General features: G+C 40.8%; 2 protein-coding genes across 8 annotated transcripts in view; both read right to left on the bottom strand.

Annotated features, from left to right (window-relative positions):
• Positions 1-7,976, bottom strand: part of nlrx1 (NLR family member X1) — a 145,900-nt gene extending 137,924 nt beyond the window's left edge. For 6 of the 7 annotated variants that reach the window (XM_047390771.1, XM_047390768.1, XM_047390772.1 and 3 more), the window contains exon 1: positions 7,795-7,976. The gene's annotated coding sequence lies outside the window, so the exon portion shown is untranslated. Of the gene's footprint in view, positions 1-41; positions 138-7,794 lie in introns of all 7 variants that reach the window. The other variant, XM_047390769.1, reaches the window with a different exon arrangement.
• A 7,858-nt stretch (positions 7,977-15,834) lies between these two features.
• Positions 15,835-19,423, bottom strand: part of kcnj13 (potassium inwardly rectifying channel subfamily J member 13) — a 44,638-nt gene continuing 41,049 nt past the window's right edge. Inside the window, exon 3 of the mRNA XM_047392154.1 lies at positions 15,835-18,455. Within this exon, the coding sequence (XP_047248110.1) occupies positions 17,881-18,455 (575 nt within the window). The 3' untranslated portion in view covers positions 15,835-17,880. The remainder of the gene's footprint in view (positions 18,456-19,423) is intronic.

Genomic DNA, 19,423 nt, shown 5'->3' with positions numbered 1-19,423 from the left:
AATGTGAATCATTTAGCTAAAAATTTGCTTCAATTGCTTACCTAGCTGCCCTGCGTTGGACTGGCGACCTGTCCAGGGTGTACTCTGCCACCCGCCCATAAACTGCTGGAGATAGGCACCAGCATCCCCTCGACCCACTGTGGAAGAAGCGGTATAGAAAATGACTGATTGACTGGTTACCTAGATTGAACCGCTCGAATGATTCTAGAGGCTATGTTGTCTGGGGCTTAAATGCCCCTGGTAGGGTCTCCCAAATGGACTCTGGGTGAAAGGTCAGACAAAGAGCGATTCAGACACATTCATGAGGTCTATTACAATGAGCCACTTGACATCGCCTGATAACACGGAGTAGGGGCCCCACCCTGGAGCCAGGCCTGGGGTCTGGACTCATCAGCAAGCACCTGGTGGCCAGGTTACTCCTCCCACGACTCGGGAGGGCAAAGCCCAAACGAGAGACGCAAGGCCATCTCTCATGCCCACCACATACAGGGGGAACCATGAGGGACAGATGCTGAGAATCGGGCAGCAGGCGAAGGTGGAGACCTCGACCACCAGATCTCCGGATGCTCAAACTGGCTTTAGGGACGTGGTATGTCAGTTCGCTGGAGCCTGAGCTTGTGCGGGAGGTTGAGAGATATCAGCTAGAAATAGTCGATAGCTCACCCGTCTCGTGTTTGGGTCGAATCCCTGCGCCTTCGGGTTGGTGTGAGGTCTTTGACTATTGTTTCTGCCTACAGGCCAAGCAGTGATGAGAAGTACTCAGCCTTCTTTATTGGACTGCTGTGCCAGTCACAGATTGTACATTGAACACCATGTTAAAGCATAAGGGTGTTCATCAGTGCATTTGGGACCAGGACACCCTAGGCAGGAGGTCGATGATCGCATGTCTTGGACACTCATGGGTGAAGAGAGGGGCTGAGCCCTCAGCCAGGGATGCATTCAACTCCCACCTCCAGGAGAGCTTTGACCACATTCTGGGGGAGATTGGAGACAGAGTCCAAGTGCACTATGTTCTCCGCCTCTATTGTCGATACGGCTGCCAGTAGCTGTGGCCATAAGGTCTGTGGTGCCAGTCGCACGAGCCATCCCCGAACCTGGTGGTGGACACCGGCGGTAAGGGATGCTTTCCAACTGAAGAAAGAGTCCTATCGGTTATGGTTGGCCAGTGGGACACCTGAGGAGGCTTGATGGGTACTGTGAGGCCAAGCATGCCATGGCCCAGACAGTGGTAGAGGCAAAAACTCAAGCCTAGGAGGAGATCCATGAGGCCATGCAAAGGGACTACCGGTTGCCGATACCTCAGGAGAGGGAAACTCTCCTGAGGTAACAGAACACTGTTACAGTGGGGGTGGGGAGCAGCTGATCTTGACTGGGAACATTATTGGGAGGTGGAAGGACTACTTCGAGGATCTCCTCAATCCTGCCATCCCGCCTTCCCTGGTGGAAGCAGAGACTGGGGACTCGGGGTTAGACTCTTTCCTCACCCAGGCTGAAGTCACCGAGGTGGTTAAAAAGCTCCGCGGTGGCAGGGCTTCGGGGTGGATGAGATCAGCCCTGAGTACCTCAAGTCTCTGGATGTTGTAGGGCTGTCATGGTTGACACACCTCTTCAACACTGCGTGGTGGTCGGGGACAGTGCCTCTGGACTGGCAGACTGGGGTGGTGGTCCCCCTTTATAAGAAGGGGGACCGGTGTGTTCCAACTACAGGGGGATCACACTCCTCGGCCTCCCCGGTAAGGCCTACACCAGGGTATTGGAGAGGAGAGTCCGGCCGATAGTCGAACGTCAGCTTCAAGAGGAGCAGTGTGGTTTTTGTCCCGGCTGTGGAACACTGGATCAGCTCTATACCCTCTACAGGGTACTCGAGGGTTCATGGGAGTTTGCCCAACCGGTCCACATGTGTTTTGTGGACCTGGAGAAGGCATTCGACTGTGTCCATCGTGGTGCCCTGTGGGGGGTGCTCCAGGAGTATGGAATCGGGGACCCTTTATTAGGGGCCATCCGGTCTCTGTACAAGCAGAGCAGGAGTTTGGTCCTCATTGCCGGCACTAAGTCGGAACTGTTCATGGTGCATGTTGGACACCAACAGGGCTGCCCTTTGTCACCGGTCCTGCTCATAACTTTTATGGACAGGATTTCTAGGCGCAGCCAGGGGCCGGAGGGGACCAGTGGATTTCGTCTCTTCTTTTTGCAGATGACGTGGTCCTGCTGGCCCCCTCTAGCCAAGACCTACAGCATGCACTACAGAATGCGTTGGCCATGATTCTCGTCCGGAAAAGGGTGGCTTGTCCTCTTCAGGTTGGAGGGGAGTTCCTGCCTCAAGTGGAGCAGTTCAAGTAGCTCGGGGTCTTGTTCACGAGTGAGGGAAGAATGGAGTGGGAGAACGACAGACTGATTGGTGCGGCTGCCACAGTAATGGGGGCACTGTGCCGGTCCGTTGTGGTGAAGAGACAGCTGAGCCGATTGGTCTACGTTCCTACCCTCACCTATGGCCATGACGTTTGGGTCATGATCGAAAGAACGAGATCCCGGATACAAGGGGCTGAAATGAGCTTCCTCCATAGGGTTGCCGGGCACTCCCTTAGAGATAGGGTGAGGAGCTCGGCCATCCGGGAGGGGCTCGGAGTAGAGCTGCTGCTCCTCCACATTGAGAGAAGCCAGTTTAGGTGGCTCAGGCATTTATATTGGATGCCTCCTGGACGCCTTCCTCGGGAGGTGTTCCAGGCACGTCCCACTGGGAGGAGGCCCAGGGGACGGCCCAGGACACGCTGGAGGGACTATATCTCTCGGCGGGCCTGGGAACGCCTTGGGCTCCACCCGGCGGAGCTGGAAGAGGTGTCTGGGGAGAGGGACGTCTGGGAGTCTCTGCTGAGTCTGCTGCCCCCGTGACCCGGTCCCGGATAAAGCGGAAGACGACAAGTACGAGTATTCTAGACACCTAAAATGCTTTTGATTTGGTCTAATGGGAGTATTTATATCTTTTTCGGCAGATGGGTGCACCAGTTGATCATTCAACCGGTGACTTATGACAACACTATGCTCCAAGTGTTACAATGCTACTCCTTTCTCTAAGGATATTTGTGATTTTAGAGTTAATTTTTCACCCTTCTTGGGAGGAACTAGTGATTAGACACTACTCTTAACCTTTAAGGGAATTTTGTTTACATTGCAAAGGAAAAAGAAATTGCTACACCTCCTAAGTGTAATAATTGCAATTTGACTTTTGATTCACCCCCCTTTATGGCAGGAAGGGTGATTACATTAAATTTGGGATTTAATCTGGCAAAAATCCTGTTCTTTCAAACCATAAAACAAACTATAAACTTCCTGAATGGATACATGCATCAAAATTAGGTCAGATACTAAACTAACTGTATAGTTAATTTAGTTTCAAATTGTGGTCTTACACACAACACAGCCTCTGGATACAGCTGTGCAGCAACTGTCTGGACAGTGAGGTTAACTGAAGTTAAACCAAGTCTCAAGTTATTGCTTACACAGAAGAAACCAGACTGAGTCAGAACATCTAAAATTTTGCCTATGTAGCAGAGTTGATTGTTACTAGCACGGAGATATTGGGAGTTATTAATTTTGACGAACGTCTAAAATTGTGAACTCCTGGAGTTGTCACAAGTTATAACGTTCTCTTAACTATAATCAGTGACATCTGATGTTAGAACTCTGATGTTTTGAGTCCTATTGTGACCAGTGACAGCTGGTTTTAACCTAATCACTTGGTACCTCAATAATGTGCAGTTGTGGTTTTATTCATTCACATTTATGTACAGTGCAAGCTGTTCATGATAATGCCCACTCAGCGGGACGCCACTATGTTGTAAATATAGATCTGAGAATATTATTTAATATTTAATATTAATATTTTCATATTTTACCAAATAATATTTCGGTCTGTTAAGGATTGTCCTGTGAATACCAGCCCAGTAAGGCGATGGTTTTAGGACAAAATAGAAAGGTGTGAGACGAGCTCTGGCATTATTGAACAGGATAAACTCTGAGCATATATGGAATGAATTCACACAATTTCTTAAAATACAAGAATTTATTAACAAAAATAAGTCAACTCAAAGTCAAAAATATTTCAATCAACAGACTCTTTACTATGCTAAAACAATTCAACTAAACTACCAAGCAGAATTAAAGAATAATGAAGACTAATGGGCTATGTACAATATAAACAAGTTGATTAAACATGATTGGAAATCATGACCAAAAAGAGTGATGCAACATTACCATGCAATGTTTATGTTTGAGAACCAAGGATTATCTTGAAGAATCTGGAAGTGAAGTTAAGTTAGTCTTGGAACTAACTTAGGAAATAATCAGCAAACGTTTAGACAACCCTTCACAATGCAAGATCAGGTAAAATATTATTTTAATAAAATAATGTTTTAAATAATGATCTGCCGAATAAAACCAACCTCCTGGATGACTAACTCTTAACGGTGTCTAATTAACTGCGTTTATTTATTCAAATAATATTTGAAGAAATATTATTGAGTATTTTGGAAAAGAGCCAAATCTTTCTGGAGAAATGGGGCTTAATGGTGTTTACTTAGGTATCAAATCTAGTAAATGATGTTCAGGGACTATTATTCACTAGCTTGAAAACCAACAACCTTTCTTTTGAATAGTCTTTAGTAGCACATGTTCTCTACCGGTTAGCCGTTAAGGTAACAAAGAAGCTAGCTAAAGTGCTAAGCTAGAAAATAGCTTAGCACCAGAATCAACACATACCTTTAAAATACCAGGGTTAAAATGCATAAGCGCGGACGGCGCGTTATGAGCAATGTTCTGGTTAAAACCACCCTTTAAATAAAGTTTATCTTAGCTTTAAAACATACAAAGAACACGGAACCGGCGTGTGCCGTAGCTAGCCCACTAGCACTAAAGTTAGCCAGGTTCCACAAAACAAAACTTCATAACATGAAAACGTTTAGATCATTTCATCCTAAACCTATCTGTTAATCTGCCCAAACCTAACCTCTGACTGTAGCGAGGATATGTTGTCCAAGGGCGATGAAGTTCAACGAAACGTCCACAGTCAAACAAGCGGAACCTCTGCGTTAGCTCTGTGAATGATAGAGTTAGTTTCCCGCTAACTTCCTCAGTTCCTCCCGATCAGAAGGTGCGTTCGTTCTGTGAACAAAAGGTTAGCTTCCCGCTAACCTCCAGCTGTGGATGAAGAACGAACGTTGTCCGCTGCGGTCTCTACCGTCTTCCTTCAGGCTGAGAGACTGCGTCCTGGCCGGGGCCTCTCTCTCCCTCGAACACCGTTTGCATCTGCGGGCCTCGAAGAGACAGTCAGCAATGCTTGTACCTTCATTATCCCCGTTCATGAATGAAAATACCGGATACACAGACAGTATTTCGTTCTACTTAACTTTGCATATGATCGATGATCGTATGGCTTTGGATCCAGTTGAATTTATGTCTTTTTGCCAGCAAAAGACATTCGCGCGCTGGGCCTCTCCTGAACCGTCCTCCTTGGAGGCGTGTGGAAAGAGAAAGACTTGTGGAAAGGTGGGGGCTTATATGCGGCAGTGTCATTGCAGGAAGTCTGCAGTTACCCCCTTTCCTGGCTGTGCTATTATTTGGGTAATGGCGCCACAGGAAGTCCACGGTTATGCCCTTTCTGGCTGTGCCGGAAGATGGTTAATGCACTTTATTTTGAGAAGTTCCAGGAATGTTCGTACCGGAGTTTTGGTACCGACCTGACTGCTGTCCAGAAGGCCACTATTGACACCCTCAAGCAAGAGGGTAAGACACAGAAATAAATTTCTGAACGAATAGGCTGTTCCCAGAGTGCTGTATCAAGGCACCTCAGTGGGAAGTCTGTGGGAAGGAAAAAGTGTGGCAGAAAATGCTGCACAACGAGAAGAGGTGACCGGACCCTGAGGAAGATTGTGGAGAAGGGCCAATTCCAGACCTTGGGGGACCTGCGGAAGCAGTGGACTGAGTCTGGAGTAGAAACATCCAGAGCCACCGTGCACAGGCGTGTGCAGGAAATGGGCTACAGGTGCCGCATTCCCCAGGTCAAGCCACTTTTGAACCAGAAACAGCGGCAGAAGCGCCTGACCTGGGCTACAGAGAAGCAGCACTGGACTGTTGCTCAGTGGTCCAAAGTACTTTTTTCAGATGAAAGCAAATTCTGCATGTCATTTGGAAATCAAGGTGCCAGAGTCTGGAGGAAGACTGGGAAGAAGAAAATGCCAGAAGTCCAGTGTCAAGTACCCACAGTCAGTGATGGTCTGGGGTGCCGTGTCAGCTGCTGGTGTTGGTCCACTGTGTTTTATCAAGGGCAGGGTCAATGCAGCTAGCTATCAGGAGATTTTTGAGCACTTCATGCTTCCATCTGCTGAAAAGCTTTATGGAGATGAAGATTTCATTTTTCAGCACGACCTGGCACCTGCTCACAGTGCCAAAACCACTGGTAAATGGTTTACTGACCATGGTATCACTGTCCTCAATTGGCCTGCCAACTCTCCTGACCTGAACCCCATAGAGAATCTGTGGGATATTGTGAAGAGAACGTTGAGAGACTCAAGACCCAACACTCTGGATGAGCTAAAGGCCGCTATCGAAGCATCCTGGGCCTCCATAAGACCTCAGCAGTGCCACAGGCTGATTGCCTCCATGCCACGCCACATTGAAGCAGTCATTTCTGCCAAAGGATTCCCGACCAAATATTGAGTGCATAACTGTACATGATTATTTGCATGTTGACGTTTTTTGTATTAAAAACACTTCTTTTTTTGGTCGGATGAAATATGCTAATTTTGTGATAGGAATTTTGGGTTTTCATGAGCTGTATGCCACAATCATCCGTATTAACACAACAAAAGACCTGCAATATTTCAGTTAGTGTGCAATGAATCTAAAATATATGAATGTTAAATTTTCATCATGACATTATGGAAAATAATTAACTTTATCACAATATGCTAATATTTTGAGAAGGACCTGTATGTGAGTGAGTGTCCTTAACAGGAGGACATAGTAGAGCATTTGTACTTCAATAAGCATTTGGACATTTGTACATCAAAATACACTTGATGACAGTTAGAATTTCAAGAATTGAGTACATTTACTGTATATTACGATAATTTATTCTGTATTTTGCGAGATTATGTTGATCCTGGGGCCATGATGATGGGGCCCTTGAATATTGTTGCCCAGGGTACAGCAAAGTGTTAATCTGGCCCTGACAGCAGGACCTAAAGCCATGTGGCTTCATTGAACTGAAGGGTTTTTAAATCATACCTTTAGGACAATGGAGAAAGTATCACTGGATGGGTGTTCTTGTTCTTAATGTTTTATTGTGACCTGTCTTTTGTTCTCAGTTGTATTTTTTCAGTTACTTTGTTATATAAATTGTACTAACTATAGTATGTTTTAAAATGTTGTTTTGATGTATATTTAAAACTGGTTGCTCGTAAAAATTATACATGACTTAATGAAATTTACACGTATAAAGTACAACCAAAAAAAAACGTGTATTTCAAACAGGCATCTGCTTAGGCACCAAGCAGCAGTTTTTGTTTAGAAATGTCACAAAATAATCCAAAACTCGTCGTTTTCGAAAGTTTACGGTCTTCTCAGGCTCACCAGAATAAACACAGATGACCAAATCTTAGTACATACTTGCATACTTGTGTGAGGTCACGTACCGACGATGAATGCATATTCAAATGAGCAATGGTTATCCAGCTACCAACAAGTCACCAATACCACAGAACAGCAGGCAGCTTTGAGCTCCCATATTCAAACACTTACCGAGACTTGCACCGCGGTGAAGTTAGTTTGAAGTTGAATACTGGATATTCAAGCACCGCGGATTCAGCGGCGTCAGCCTCCTATTTGGGACGGCACGGGCAGGTTGTTTTCGGGCAACTGCTCTCTCCCGTCTCGCTCCTTCTACACACGGTGTTTTTTTTTTTCTTCTCCTTCACCTCCTCTTCCTCCTTCTTCTTCTTCTTGGTTTTATTGGCGGTTGGCAACAAACATTTAGTAGCATTACCGCCGCTTACTGGTATGGAGTGTGGTTCGTGTCGGTCTATCTATTTATATATATATTTAAATTCTACAAATTAAATAAATAAATAGATTTTACACACACACACACACACACACACATATATATATATATATATATATATATATATATATATATATATATATATATATACAAATATACATACTTACACATTACTTTGTATTCTACCCATCTATATCCTCCATACTTTCACAAATGTATCTACTATAATCAAATTCTAAATAAATAATAAATCGAATCACTATTTGTATATGTTTACTCCATAAATTCTTCCTCAAAATATCTAATAAATTAACCTTTTCCTTAATACCTTCAACCTCTCTCCTCATATATCTTCTTTCTCTTTCATATTTATGACATTCTAATATAACATGTTCTATTGTTTCATATTTTCCACAGTAATCACATTTACCAGTATTATGCTTTTGAATTTTAAAAAGTGTATTATTAAGTCCTGTATGCCCAAATCTTAACCTTGTTATCACTCTTTCCTCCTTTCTATTTCGTCTTCCATTTCTCCTTTCTCCTACTATCTTCTGAATTTTATAAAACCATCTTCCTGGTTTTGCTTCATCCCACCTTTTTTGCAATTTTTCCATCAGCTTTCCTTTAACAATACTCTTTCCCTCAGATTTACTTATTTTAACTGTAAAACTAATAGGATTTTGAATTACCCTTTTCGTTGTCCGATGAGCTAACCCCTCCTACTTCCCCATTTCTAAAGGGATTGCTCAATCCAGCTCTCCATCCAACGGGTCCGGACTTCCCTAAACCTGAAAGATCTTACTAAGAAGGTTTAATGGAAGTTCTGTTTAAGCTGGTGTTGGGAAATGACTCGCCTAGCCTCTGACAGCCTTCATCCAAAAGTCTCGCCCTTCTTCAACTGGAGGTCCGGGTGACCTAGTAGCCTATCGCGGTCATCCACACCTTAACCAGTCACTTTTGTTCACGGCTGCTCATTCCCTAATTTACAACTGGCACTTGGTATATGGGCTAGGTTAATTTTAGTGGCTCAGCGCGAGCCCCAAGGGCGCTGTTTTAACAAGCTTGACTAAGGCAACCTTTAAAAACCTCCTAAAATATCTTAGAACCAAACAACAAGACTTTTTACCACCAATGAAGAACCAACCATACAATGACTCAAATAATTGAATGTCCGCGAATTAACAAGAATTTTATATGCTTTCTTTAATTAGTAACACTTTTGCAGGGGTCAGTAACAGCTTAAATTCGGCAATACAAATAATTTCAACAATAAAAATTAATCAATCAACTCAACCTGTCTTTCCCTGAAGCTGAAACTAGTGGGTTTCAAGAGGCTTTGAAGAGGGAGACTCATCCATGCACCCGATGGAGAAGAATTCTTCTGGTAACAACGAGTGAGTTCTTGAAGGGAATACGACTTAATCTTCAGTTTTCTTCCTTTAAGTGGCAGGTACTGATGCTCTGGACTTTGATGGTTAAACAGGATCTTTGTTGTTATTTGTCTCCTAAGGCAGCAGTTTCCAGAGGCTGAAGAGTTGAAGGAAACCCGGAGACATAAATGAGATTGATTCAGGACTTCCAGAAGCCTGAAACTTAGAGCAATCAGCTGTTCACCGATCAAGTTCACTTCTGTTGTCTGGATAAAAAGGCTATAGACGTAATCAGATTCTTAATCTTGAGGCACAGTCCTTCAAAGGCAAACGGGTTGATCCTCTATTTAATGCAGTCAACAGCTGGCTGTGTGTCTGGTCCTCTGATTCATCTGTAGCGTCCCTCCGATCTTGTTCGCTGGTCTTCTGCGAGGAAAACAACCCCGTTTCTTCTCTCATCCTTGTTTTTATAGTGCCTGGAGCCTGCACTGGGTTAGGCCCTTATTAGGCTCTTCAGCCCAGCTCCTTGGTTATTGCTCAATACCTTCGTCATGGTTTGTGACTGTTTGTTTCTGCTTCTCAGTTTTGGAAAGTCTCGAAACACCCATACTAGTCTGTAGTCATCCTCCTTTCAGTTATGGAAGGTCCCTAACATCCCACAGTTCCTTCCCTAATCTGCTCAGTTCTAACCTTTACACAGTTTCACACATTTCATTCTTCAGCTTTCAATATTTACTTTAAAGCACAGTTGCAAAACCATCACACTTTAATACTTTTCCTGCTTTTCCATCATACATCTTTTAACTTGTTGATTTAATACATGTGAAAGAACATAGAATCATCATACATTATTTCATTGAAAATTCTTGTCTATATTTCTGCTAGAGGAAATCATCATACATTATTTCATTGAATATTTTTGTTTATATTTCTGCTAGAGAAAATCATCATACATTATTTCATTGAATATTTTTGTTTATATTTCTGCTAGAGAAAAGACAGATAACATGTGACATTGCTCATTACAGGCCTCTCCAGTCTCTCAGCTCCAGAATATGAGATCATGCTTGTTTCACTCCTCACTGCTCCAACTGTGTGCTTTAATAATCATTGCATGGATTACACTTAGGGATATAAGAATACTCATTGTAACTTGTTATGGAGTTAACTGTGAGCAGTTTGCTATATGTTGCATGGATTACATGGAAAGATCTCACCTTATTTTGACACCCTCTTTGGTATTTTATCTGCCCTCTTGTTTCCTTATGTGCTGGAACCCACATAAATATAACTATCAAGCCCATTTTTTGTATTCTGTATAATGTATAAAATATTTCTAATAAAATGTCCATCCTACTATCTGATTGATTATATTTTAAACTTAATAATGCAGAGCTTGAATCTGAGCCAATTACTGTTTTTAATGGTTTTATGTCTTCTACCCATTGTAAAGCTAATAATATTGCCAACATTTCTCCTGTGTATACTGATAAGCTGTCTGTAATTCATTTTCCTATTTTTATATTGAATTCTTGTACTACAAAAGCTATTCCTACTTTTCCATTTATTTTTGATGCATCTGTATATATTTGAATATATCTATAATAATTATTTAAATGTATCTGTACTGAATAACTATTGTAGAAAAATTTGCATCCAGAGACTGATGACTGTCACTCAGAATCAGCTTTATTATAGTCTTGTAAGAGGGAAGGATTTTACAGCATTGGAGACGTGCTCAGTAGTGCTGCCAAATCATTCTGACCAGACAAAGTAAAAGTTCTCCTAGAAGCTACAATTTTCAAGGTGACTCTCATGAGTCCTGTTGTCCTAAACATAATCTTAACAGTGTGGCGTACATATTATCTCACACAGCTGCAAGCAGAAGGCTGAGAAACCATTACTCTAAGACTAAACAAAGAAGAATGGAACAACACAGAGGGGTTCTAACACTTTTGTCAGTTCCTGTAGAGAATCAAGGAGCAGATCAAGCAAGGCACTAAAATTTCCATAACACTATCTACGATGTAAGATTTATCTTGCTTCTTTTCCATTATTGACATATCTACTGTTGCTTCTGGTAGAATCCATGGTGGTATAATTGATATTGGTGTTGTTTGACTAATTTCTAAATCAATCATTTTAAATTATTTTCTTTTCTTTTCAATTGTCCATCCAAAACTCTTCATTTCTTTCTTTTCTTTTTCCCAACATGGATTTAAAATTTCCCAAATTGGATGATCCAAGTTATTACCTTGTAAATTTAATCAATAATTTAATTCTAGTTTTATTCTTCTTAACTCTGATGGCATTTCTCCCATTTCTATTTCTATTTCTGCTGTTGGTGTAGTTTTAAATGCTCCAGTACATAATCTTAATGCCTGATGTTGGATAATGTCTAATTTAACCAGATGTGTTTTAGCTGCCGAACCGTAAACTATACAACCAAAGTCTATGTTAGATCTTATCATTCCTGTGTAAATCTGTTTTAGTGATTTTCTATCTGCTCCCCAGTCACTGCCAGCCAAGCCTCTCATAATATTTAAAATTTTCTTACATTTATCAACAACTTTTTGAATATGTATATTCCATTTTAGTTTTATCATCAAACCATAATCCTAAAAATTTTATACACTTTATTTGCTCTAATTCTTGGTTATATAATTTTTATTTTATTTCCTTGTTTATTTTTTTCTGATTAAATATCATTACTTTGGTTTTTACAATTGAAAACTTAAATCCCCAGTGTAACGCCCATTTCTCTATTTCAATAATAACCTCTTGTAAATTCTTTACAATGAAATCTACATTTTTTCCTCTTTTCCAAACAGCTCCATCGTCTGCAAAAAGTGAACATCCTATTTCTTTTCCAATATCTTTAAAAACATCATTTATCATAATTGAAAACAATAACGGACTTACAGGTCCTTCTCAAAATATTAGCATATTGTGATAAAGTTAATTATTTTTCATAATGTCATGATGAAAATTTTACATTCATATATTTTAGATTCATTGCACACTAACTGAAATATTTCAGGTCTTTAATTGTCTTAATACGGATGATTTTGGCACACAGCTCATGAAAACCCAAAATTCCTATCTCACAAACTTAGCATATCATTAAAAGGGTCTCTAAACGAGCTATGAACCTAATCATCTAAATCAACGAGTTAACTCTAAACATCTGCAAAAGATTCCTGAGGCCTTTAAAACTCCCAGCCTGGTTCATCACTCAAAACCCCAATCATGGGTAAGACTGCCGACCTGACTGCTGTCCAGAAGGCCACTATTGACACCCTCAAGCAAGAGGGTAAGACAGAAAGAAATCTCTGAACGAATAGGCTGTTCCCAGAGTGCTGTATCAAGGCACCTCAGTGGGAAGTCTGTGGGAAGGAAAAAGTGTGGCAGAAAACGCTGCACAACGAGAAGAGGTGACCGGACCCTGAGGAAGATTGTGGAGACGGGCCGATTCCAGACCTTGGGGGACCTGCGGAAGCAGTGGACTGAGTCTGGAGTAGAAACATCCAGAGCCACCGTGCACAGGCATGTGCAGAAAATGGGCTACAGGTGCCGCATTCCCCAGGTCAAGCCACTTTTGAACCAGAAACAGCGGCAGAAGCGCCTGACCTGGGCTACAGAGAAGCAGCACTGGACTGTTGCTCAGTGGTCCAAAGTACTTTTTTCGGATGAAAGCAAATTCTGCATGTCATTCAGAAATCAAGGTGCCAGAGTCTGGAGGAAGACTGGGGAGAGGGAAATGCCAAAATGCCAGAAGTCCAGTGTCAAGTACCCACAGTCAGTGATGGTCTGGGGTGCCTTGTCAGCTGCTGGTGTTGGTCCACTGTGTTTTATCAAGGGCAGGGTCAATGCAGCTAGCTATCAGGAGATTTTGGAGCACTTTCAGCTGAAAAGCTTTATGGAGATGAAGATTTCATTTTTCAGCACGACCTGGCACCTGCTCACAGTGCCAAAACCACTGGTAAATGGTTTACTGACCATGGTATCACTGTGCTCAATTGGCCTGCCAACTCTCCTGACCTGAACCCCATAGAGAATCTGTGGGATATTGTGAAGAGAACGTTGAGAGACTCAAGACCCTGGATGACTCTGGATGACTCTGGATGAGCTAAAGGCCGCTATCGAAGCATCCTGGGCCTCCATAAGACCTCAGCAGTGCCACAGGCTGATTGCCTCCATGCCACGCCGCATTGAAGCAGTCATTTCTGCCAAAGGATTCCCGACCAAATATTGAGTGCATAACTGTACATGATTATTTGCAGGTTGATGTTTTTTGTATTAAAAACACTTTTCTTTTTTTGGTCGGATAAAATATGCTAATTTTGTGAGATAGGAATTTTGGGTTTTCATGAGCTGTATGCCACAATCATCCGTATTAACACAACAAAAGACCTGCAATATTTCAGTTAGTGTGCAATGAATCTAAAATATATGAATGTTAAATTTTCATCATGACATTATGGAAAATAATGAACTTTATCACAATATGCTAATATTTTGAGAAGGACCTGTATATGTTACGATGTCACCAGGTGACTTTGAACCCATTCAAGAGCTGGGTAAATGCTTAGAAGAAATCAATGCATGGATGTGCCAACATTTTCTTCAGCTGAATCAAAACAAAACTGAAGTAATAATCTTTGGACCAAAGGAAGAGCGGTTACAAGTTAGCACACAGCTTCAGTTAATACAGCTAGAAACCACGAGGCTCGAAACCTAGGTGTAGTGATGGACTCAGACCTGGACCTTCAGAGGCACATAAAGATAGTAACAAGGTCATCCTTCTATCACCTAAAGAACATCTCCAGGATTAAAGGACTAATGTCTCAGCAGGACCTTGAAAAACTAATTCATGCGTTCATCTTTAGCAGAATTGATTAATGCAACGGTGTCTTCACAGGTCTGCCTAAAACGTCCATCAGACAGCTGCAGTTGATCCAGAATGCTGCTGCCCGCATCCTCACTATAACTAAGAAAGTGGAGCACATCACCCTGGTTCTAAAGTCCCTACACTGGCTCCTTGTAGCTGAGAGAACAGACTTTAAAATAATTATGTTAGTCTATAAATCACTGAATGGCTTAGCACCAAAATACATTAGTGTATCAACCACCCAGACCTCTCAAGTCCTCTGGCTCAAATCTACTCTGCATACCCAGAACCAGAACCAAACATGGAGAAGCAGCTTTTAGTTCTTATGCTCCACTAATCTGGAATAAACTCCCAGAAAACTGTAAAATCGCCAAATCCCTAAATTGCTTTAAATCAAGATTAAAAACGTATTTGTTTAGAGTGGCCTTTGAATGTGTTATCTATACATTATTAGTTAAGTTTTCAGTCCAATTTTCCTTTCATTTTCTTATCCATCATTCTATTCTCTTTTTTTATTACCTCTGTTGTTTGAATTTCTGTATCATTGTAATGTTTTTCCTTATGTACAGCGCCTTGAGTGCCTTGTTGCTGAAAAGCGTTTATAAATAAACTTGACTTGACTTAACTTGACTTAAGCATATGAATAGCAAATCTTTCTTTTAGTGCTGAGTTCCTGAGTATTTGCTTTTATCAAGTACCCCATCTAAAACATGGCTGAAATCCCTAGCCAAAATAATTTGTCCTTGTGCCTTTTCCAATGTTTTACTAATTTCCCGAAAAAAAGAAGGATATTCTTTGTTGAGGGCATAGATGTTTTTCAGAGTCATTTGATGATGGCTTCAGCTCATATGATTCTGCCATTAGTGTCACTAAATTCCATCAATATTCTCTTAAGTTAAACCTTTTGTGCACATAACTACTATTGGCTTACGGTGCAATTACCTATGATATTCTTTTCCAAACTAATCCTCGATTGTGGCTCAGTAGGAAGAGTAGTTGTCTTGCAATCAGAAGGTTGTGGGTTCGATTCCAGCTTCCTCCTGCCATAGGTCAATGTGCCCCTGGGCAAGGCACTTAACCTCAAGTTGCCTACTGATCTGCATATCAGTGTATGAATGTGTGAGCATTAGTGAGTGCAATTGGGTGAATGTGGCTCTAGTGTAAAGCGCTTTGAGCGGTCTGTATGACTGGAAAAGCACTATATAAGTTCAGTCCATTTGCCATTTGATACACGTGGCAAATTTACAGAAAACCATTCTTTGACTTGAACTACGGAGGTTAACTGAATATTGTACATCATGTTAGACAATGAGTATTTATTAAGAAGACAAACATATTAATCTTTAAATTGTTTATAAAACTTTTGTAAAGCAAAAAAAAACAAATCAAACATCAGCAGAGAACAGCAGTGTTAAAAAGTGGACCCATTCTCCTCACTGTCGAACACACAGTCAATATAGAAATGAAGATACAGAGGCCAAAAGAATGAGCAGTCTTCCTCACTTCTGTTTGTTTAAAAAATGTTTATTTCTCATTATAGTCAATGTACAAAGTCACTAAAGCACGATGTTCAAGCAGATTTCAAAGCTTCTAAATTATCTCATTAAAACAATATAGAAAAACAATCTATTAAAATCATCAAATAGGCAAATAAGAATTTACCTTCACATACTATGCTTGCTTTCTAGGCTAAATCTCCAGGCAAAGAAAATTTGTGTATGAAACAAAATATTTTACTTTGCTTAATTTTAGGCAATGATCTGCTAAAATGAATAATATACAAATAAATCATTACGTACATATATTAGCCATTATGGAGGTCACTCCGTTGTTAGAAACCTCACTTAAGACATATATGTAGTGTTTTAACAAAAGGCTTTAGATGAATAAAATTAGTGGCTTAATGCTGGCTTGTTTTTATAGTTTCCAATATTTAGTGGCTTGATAAAATCTGGTTTCACACCAATGCTGAAGTACATAAAAACATAAAAAGTGATCAGAAATATCCTTAAAATGTTCATGTACAAGTAGTCATCTTCAGGGGCACACACATCTTGACAAAGTAAAAAATAATAGAAAATGTGATTCTGTATTTACCAGATAATGTAGCTATGTGAACAATGGGAGTTAGATGAGTTGAACTTCCTACGGTCAACCTTTGGTGTGTTGTGTTTGTTCTGTTCTGTCACAGCTGTGTGGAATCAAATGGTATTATGTCATTTTTTTAGACTTGCTGGGTTTGGACCATTATGACATCCCTTTACTAAATTTATCTTCCATGTATCTATCATTTTTTGAAATGCAATCAGTAACCTCAATCCTAAAATTGATCATGTAAAAAGATTTTAGAGTTGTTGAGTAATCATCAAATCATCTAAGTCCAAGTCCCACTGACTTTGTTCACATGTACACCAGTATGCTAGTTCTGACACTATCCCACTCCAATTTAATCTCAGATATGTTGTCTTTCTGGAACTAACATAAACACTTAGTTCATTTCCTAAAATTGCCAAACATTTTTGGGTTTGGTTACTAACAGTATGCTGATTGAGAAGGCATTTGGTGCAGAGGATATGGGCTTTTCTCACTGTGCGCTTCTGCAGTCTCATTTGGTTAAAGCCACATCTCACCATGATCTTATTTAAAATAATAAGATCATGGTTGCAAAGTGTGTATCTAGTGACCTGAGTATGGGAATGTCTGGTCAAAACTAGGACAAAAGATGGATGAATGGATAATATTCTTTGTCCATTTTTCTAACTTTGACCTGTCAGATCATTTAACCTTAAGAATTTAATAAAAGATTAATTATTTTTACAGTTTGCTAAGTTTATGTCTCACTGGTCGAAACTTTTGCCAGTAACAGACATAAACTCACCTCTAATGAAAACAGTTCAGAGCAACATCCCCTGCCCTCTGCCTGTCTGACATGTCAGCCATAACATGTAACTGTAGTGATTGGGTCCTTTTCTTGCTAAACTATTTTTCTTTCACTTTCTTCTTTTGACCATGAAAGCTTTTTTTACTATACTATGTTGAAGAGGTGTCTCACTTCCCATAATGCATCTGTGGGAGGTATTCCTTCTTGAACTCTGTGAAAGATGCAGAGATTTGCTTTTCACAAATGTTTTATGTATCTTTAAAGTATTTAAAACTCAAAATAATAATGTCCCATTTTGAATGTAACTGAATGTACAACAGCTGTCATAAATACTAGTGAGCATATAAAACAGAAAAAACACAATTTTGCAGAAGGCTGTATCTTAATTCGGTCAGATCACAAGATGAAGCTGGGAAACAAGTAATATCTGACATGTGGGTTTAAAATGTCCAATCAAACTTAAGGCAGCCATTTTGATATTTATCTGCGGCTGAGATGATATTTTATACGTGTGCTGTACTTTCTTCATTTGCATCTTACTGTAGTTTGGACAAATGGTGAACCAAGTAAAGCATAATTTTCCATGTTAAAAAAGAAAATTATTTGAAAACTCCTGACCCAGATATTAGTGTGCAAAGGACCCCTCCTTCTGTCCAAGTTAATCTCCTGTTTATCATGTTTACTCCATCCTGTCAGCATCATCACCATTAATCTGCACAACACAATCTTTGTTCAAAGGCTCCTTTGAGTGGGTGGTGTCAAAATGGTCTTTGCTCACCAAGTACCTGCCCCGAGCATCCAGCCCTGAGGCAGGTAGAAATCGGCGGTCAAACTGAATTTCTTGGCGTAAGTAGGAGGTTCTCTTCTGGCAGGAGTCACCCGTTCCCTCTTGCAAAGCTGTTAGGAAAAAGACTAGCTCAAAGTGGTTAGATGTGCCTTCACACAGAGCAGGGTAGAGAGGGCTCTGGCGGTCCAGTTTGTGATAAAAGGTAAGTGGGAAAATAAAGAAAGGGCATGGTCTTTGCCCAAGATGATCCAAGTGGAAGTCCAGTGAGGTCTGGTACAGAGCTTGACCATCCTGTTCCTCGTAGAGCACAGCACTCACCTTTACGTCCACCAGAGGTCGATGTACAAGATTAGCAACCCGTATCATTAGGCACATCTGCCCCTGGTGTTGGCCCACTATTGCCTGTGGACTGAACTGGATGGCACCTGCTCGCTTTTGAGGACGTGCAATCTTGGCTACAAATGCACCTGAAAGTTCAGACAACAATATTTCAGGTTAGTGTCATAATGATCTGACATTGCTAAAATAAAATCTTTCACATCAGCATCAAAACCCAGTGAACATTCAAGGTTTACTTCTTTCATTGTGGTTGGGCGAAACCACAATGTCCTGGAATATCTGCAAATGCTTTTTCTTTTAGTGCATAAAAACCTGTGACAGCACAGGCAGTATTGTTTCTTGGAAGGTTAGAGAACTGGCACTTAAATCTGATAAGGAAGCTAAAAGAGGTTACCATCAGATCATGATGGTAACAGCATGTGTTGAAGGACTAATTGTTGTGTGAGTGAGATTAAACAAATACTGGCCCTCCAAGGTTCGTGAAACTTGCAGCTGCATAAGGAATTCAAAATTTCTTCCTATTTTTATTACCATCAGGATTACTTATGTCCATACTTTAACGTGCAGCAGCATCTTTAAAAAAAGAGTAAGTTAACTGATTGATCTTGGTTGTTCAACATCAAGATCACTCAAAATGTAATTAAGAAATAGGCATTTAAACAGAAACTCTGCTAACTAAATCTGCATTCTTTTGTCAGAATAACTGGGAGGGCCACGATCAAAACACTGCCTCGTATATTTAACATTTTTCATTTTATTGTAGTTACACAGTAACAAGCCAAGCTTCAGATTGATTTTTTCTTGTTATTGGTAACATTTAGTTTAATATGTTATGAACACGGGAACATTTCAATCACAAACTGTGCAGTGTAATTTCCATCCTGAAATGTCAGCATTTCAACTGATACAGCCTATTTGTGTCCCTGGTCCCTATTCAGAATGTCCTGTGGAGCTAATAGTCAGACCCAATTAAAGTTATTCATAGTCTTCTGATCCACAATTGGCCCAGCACAGGTACTCGTTGATTAATCTTTAGATACTAGATTTAAATATGACCTAAAAAAGGCATGGGAGAAAAATAGGTAAATGAAAGTCA

Source organism: Girardinichthys multiradiatus, chromosome 18 (assembly GCF_021462225.1).
Source record: "Girardinichthys multiradiatus isolate DD_20200921_A chromosome 18, DD_fGirMul_XY1, whole genome shotgun sequence".
Classification (NCBI taxonomy): Eukaryota; Metazoa; Chordata; class Actinopteri; order Cyprinodontiformes; family Goodeidae; genus Girardinichthys; species Girardinichthys multiradiatus.
Note: the sequence above shows the minus strand (reverse complement) of the source record. Positions and strands in the feature narration are given on the sequence as shown.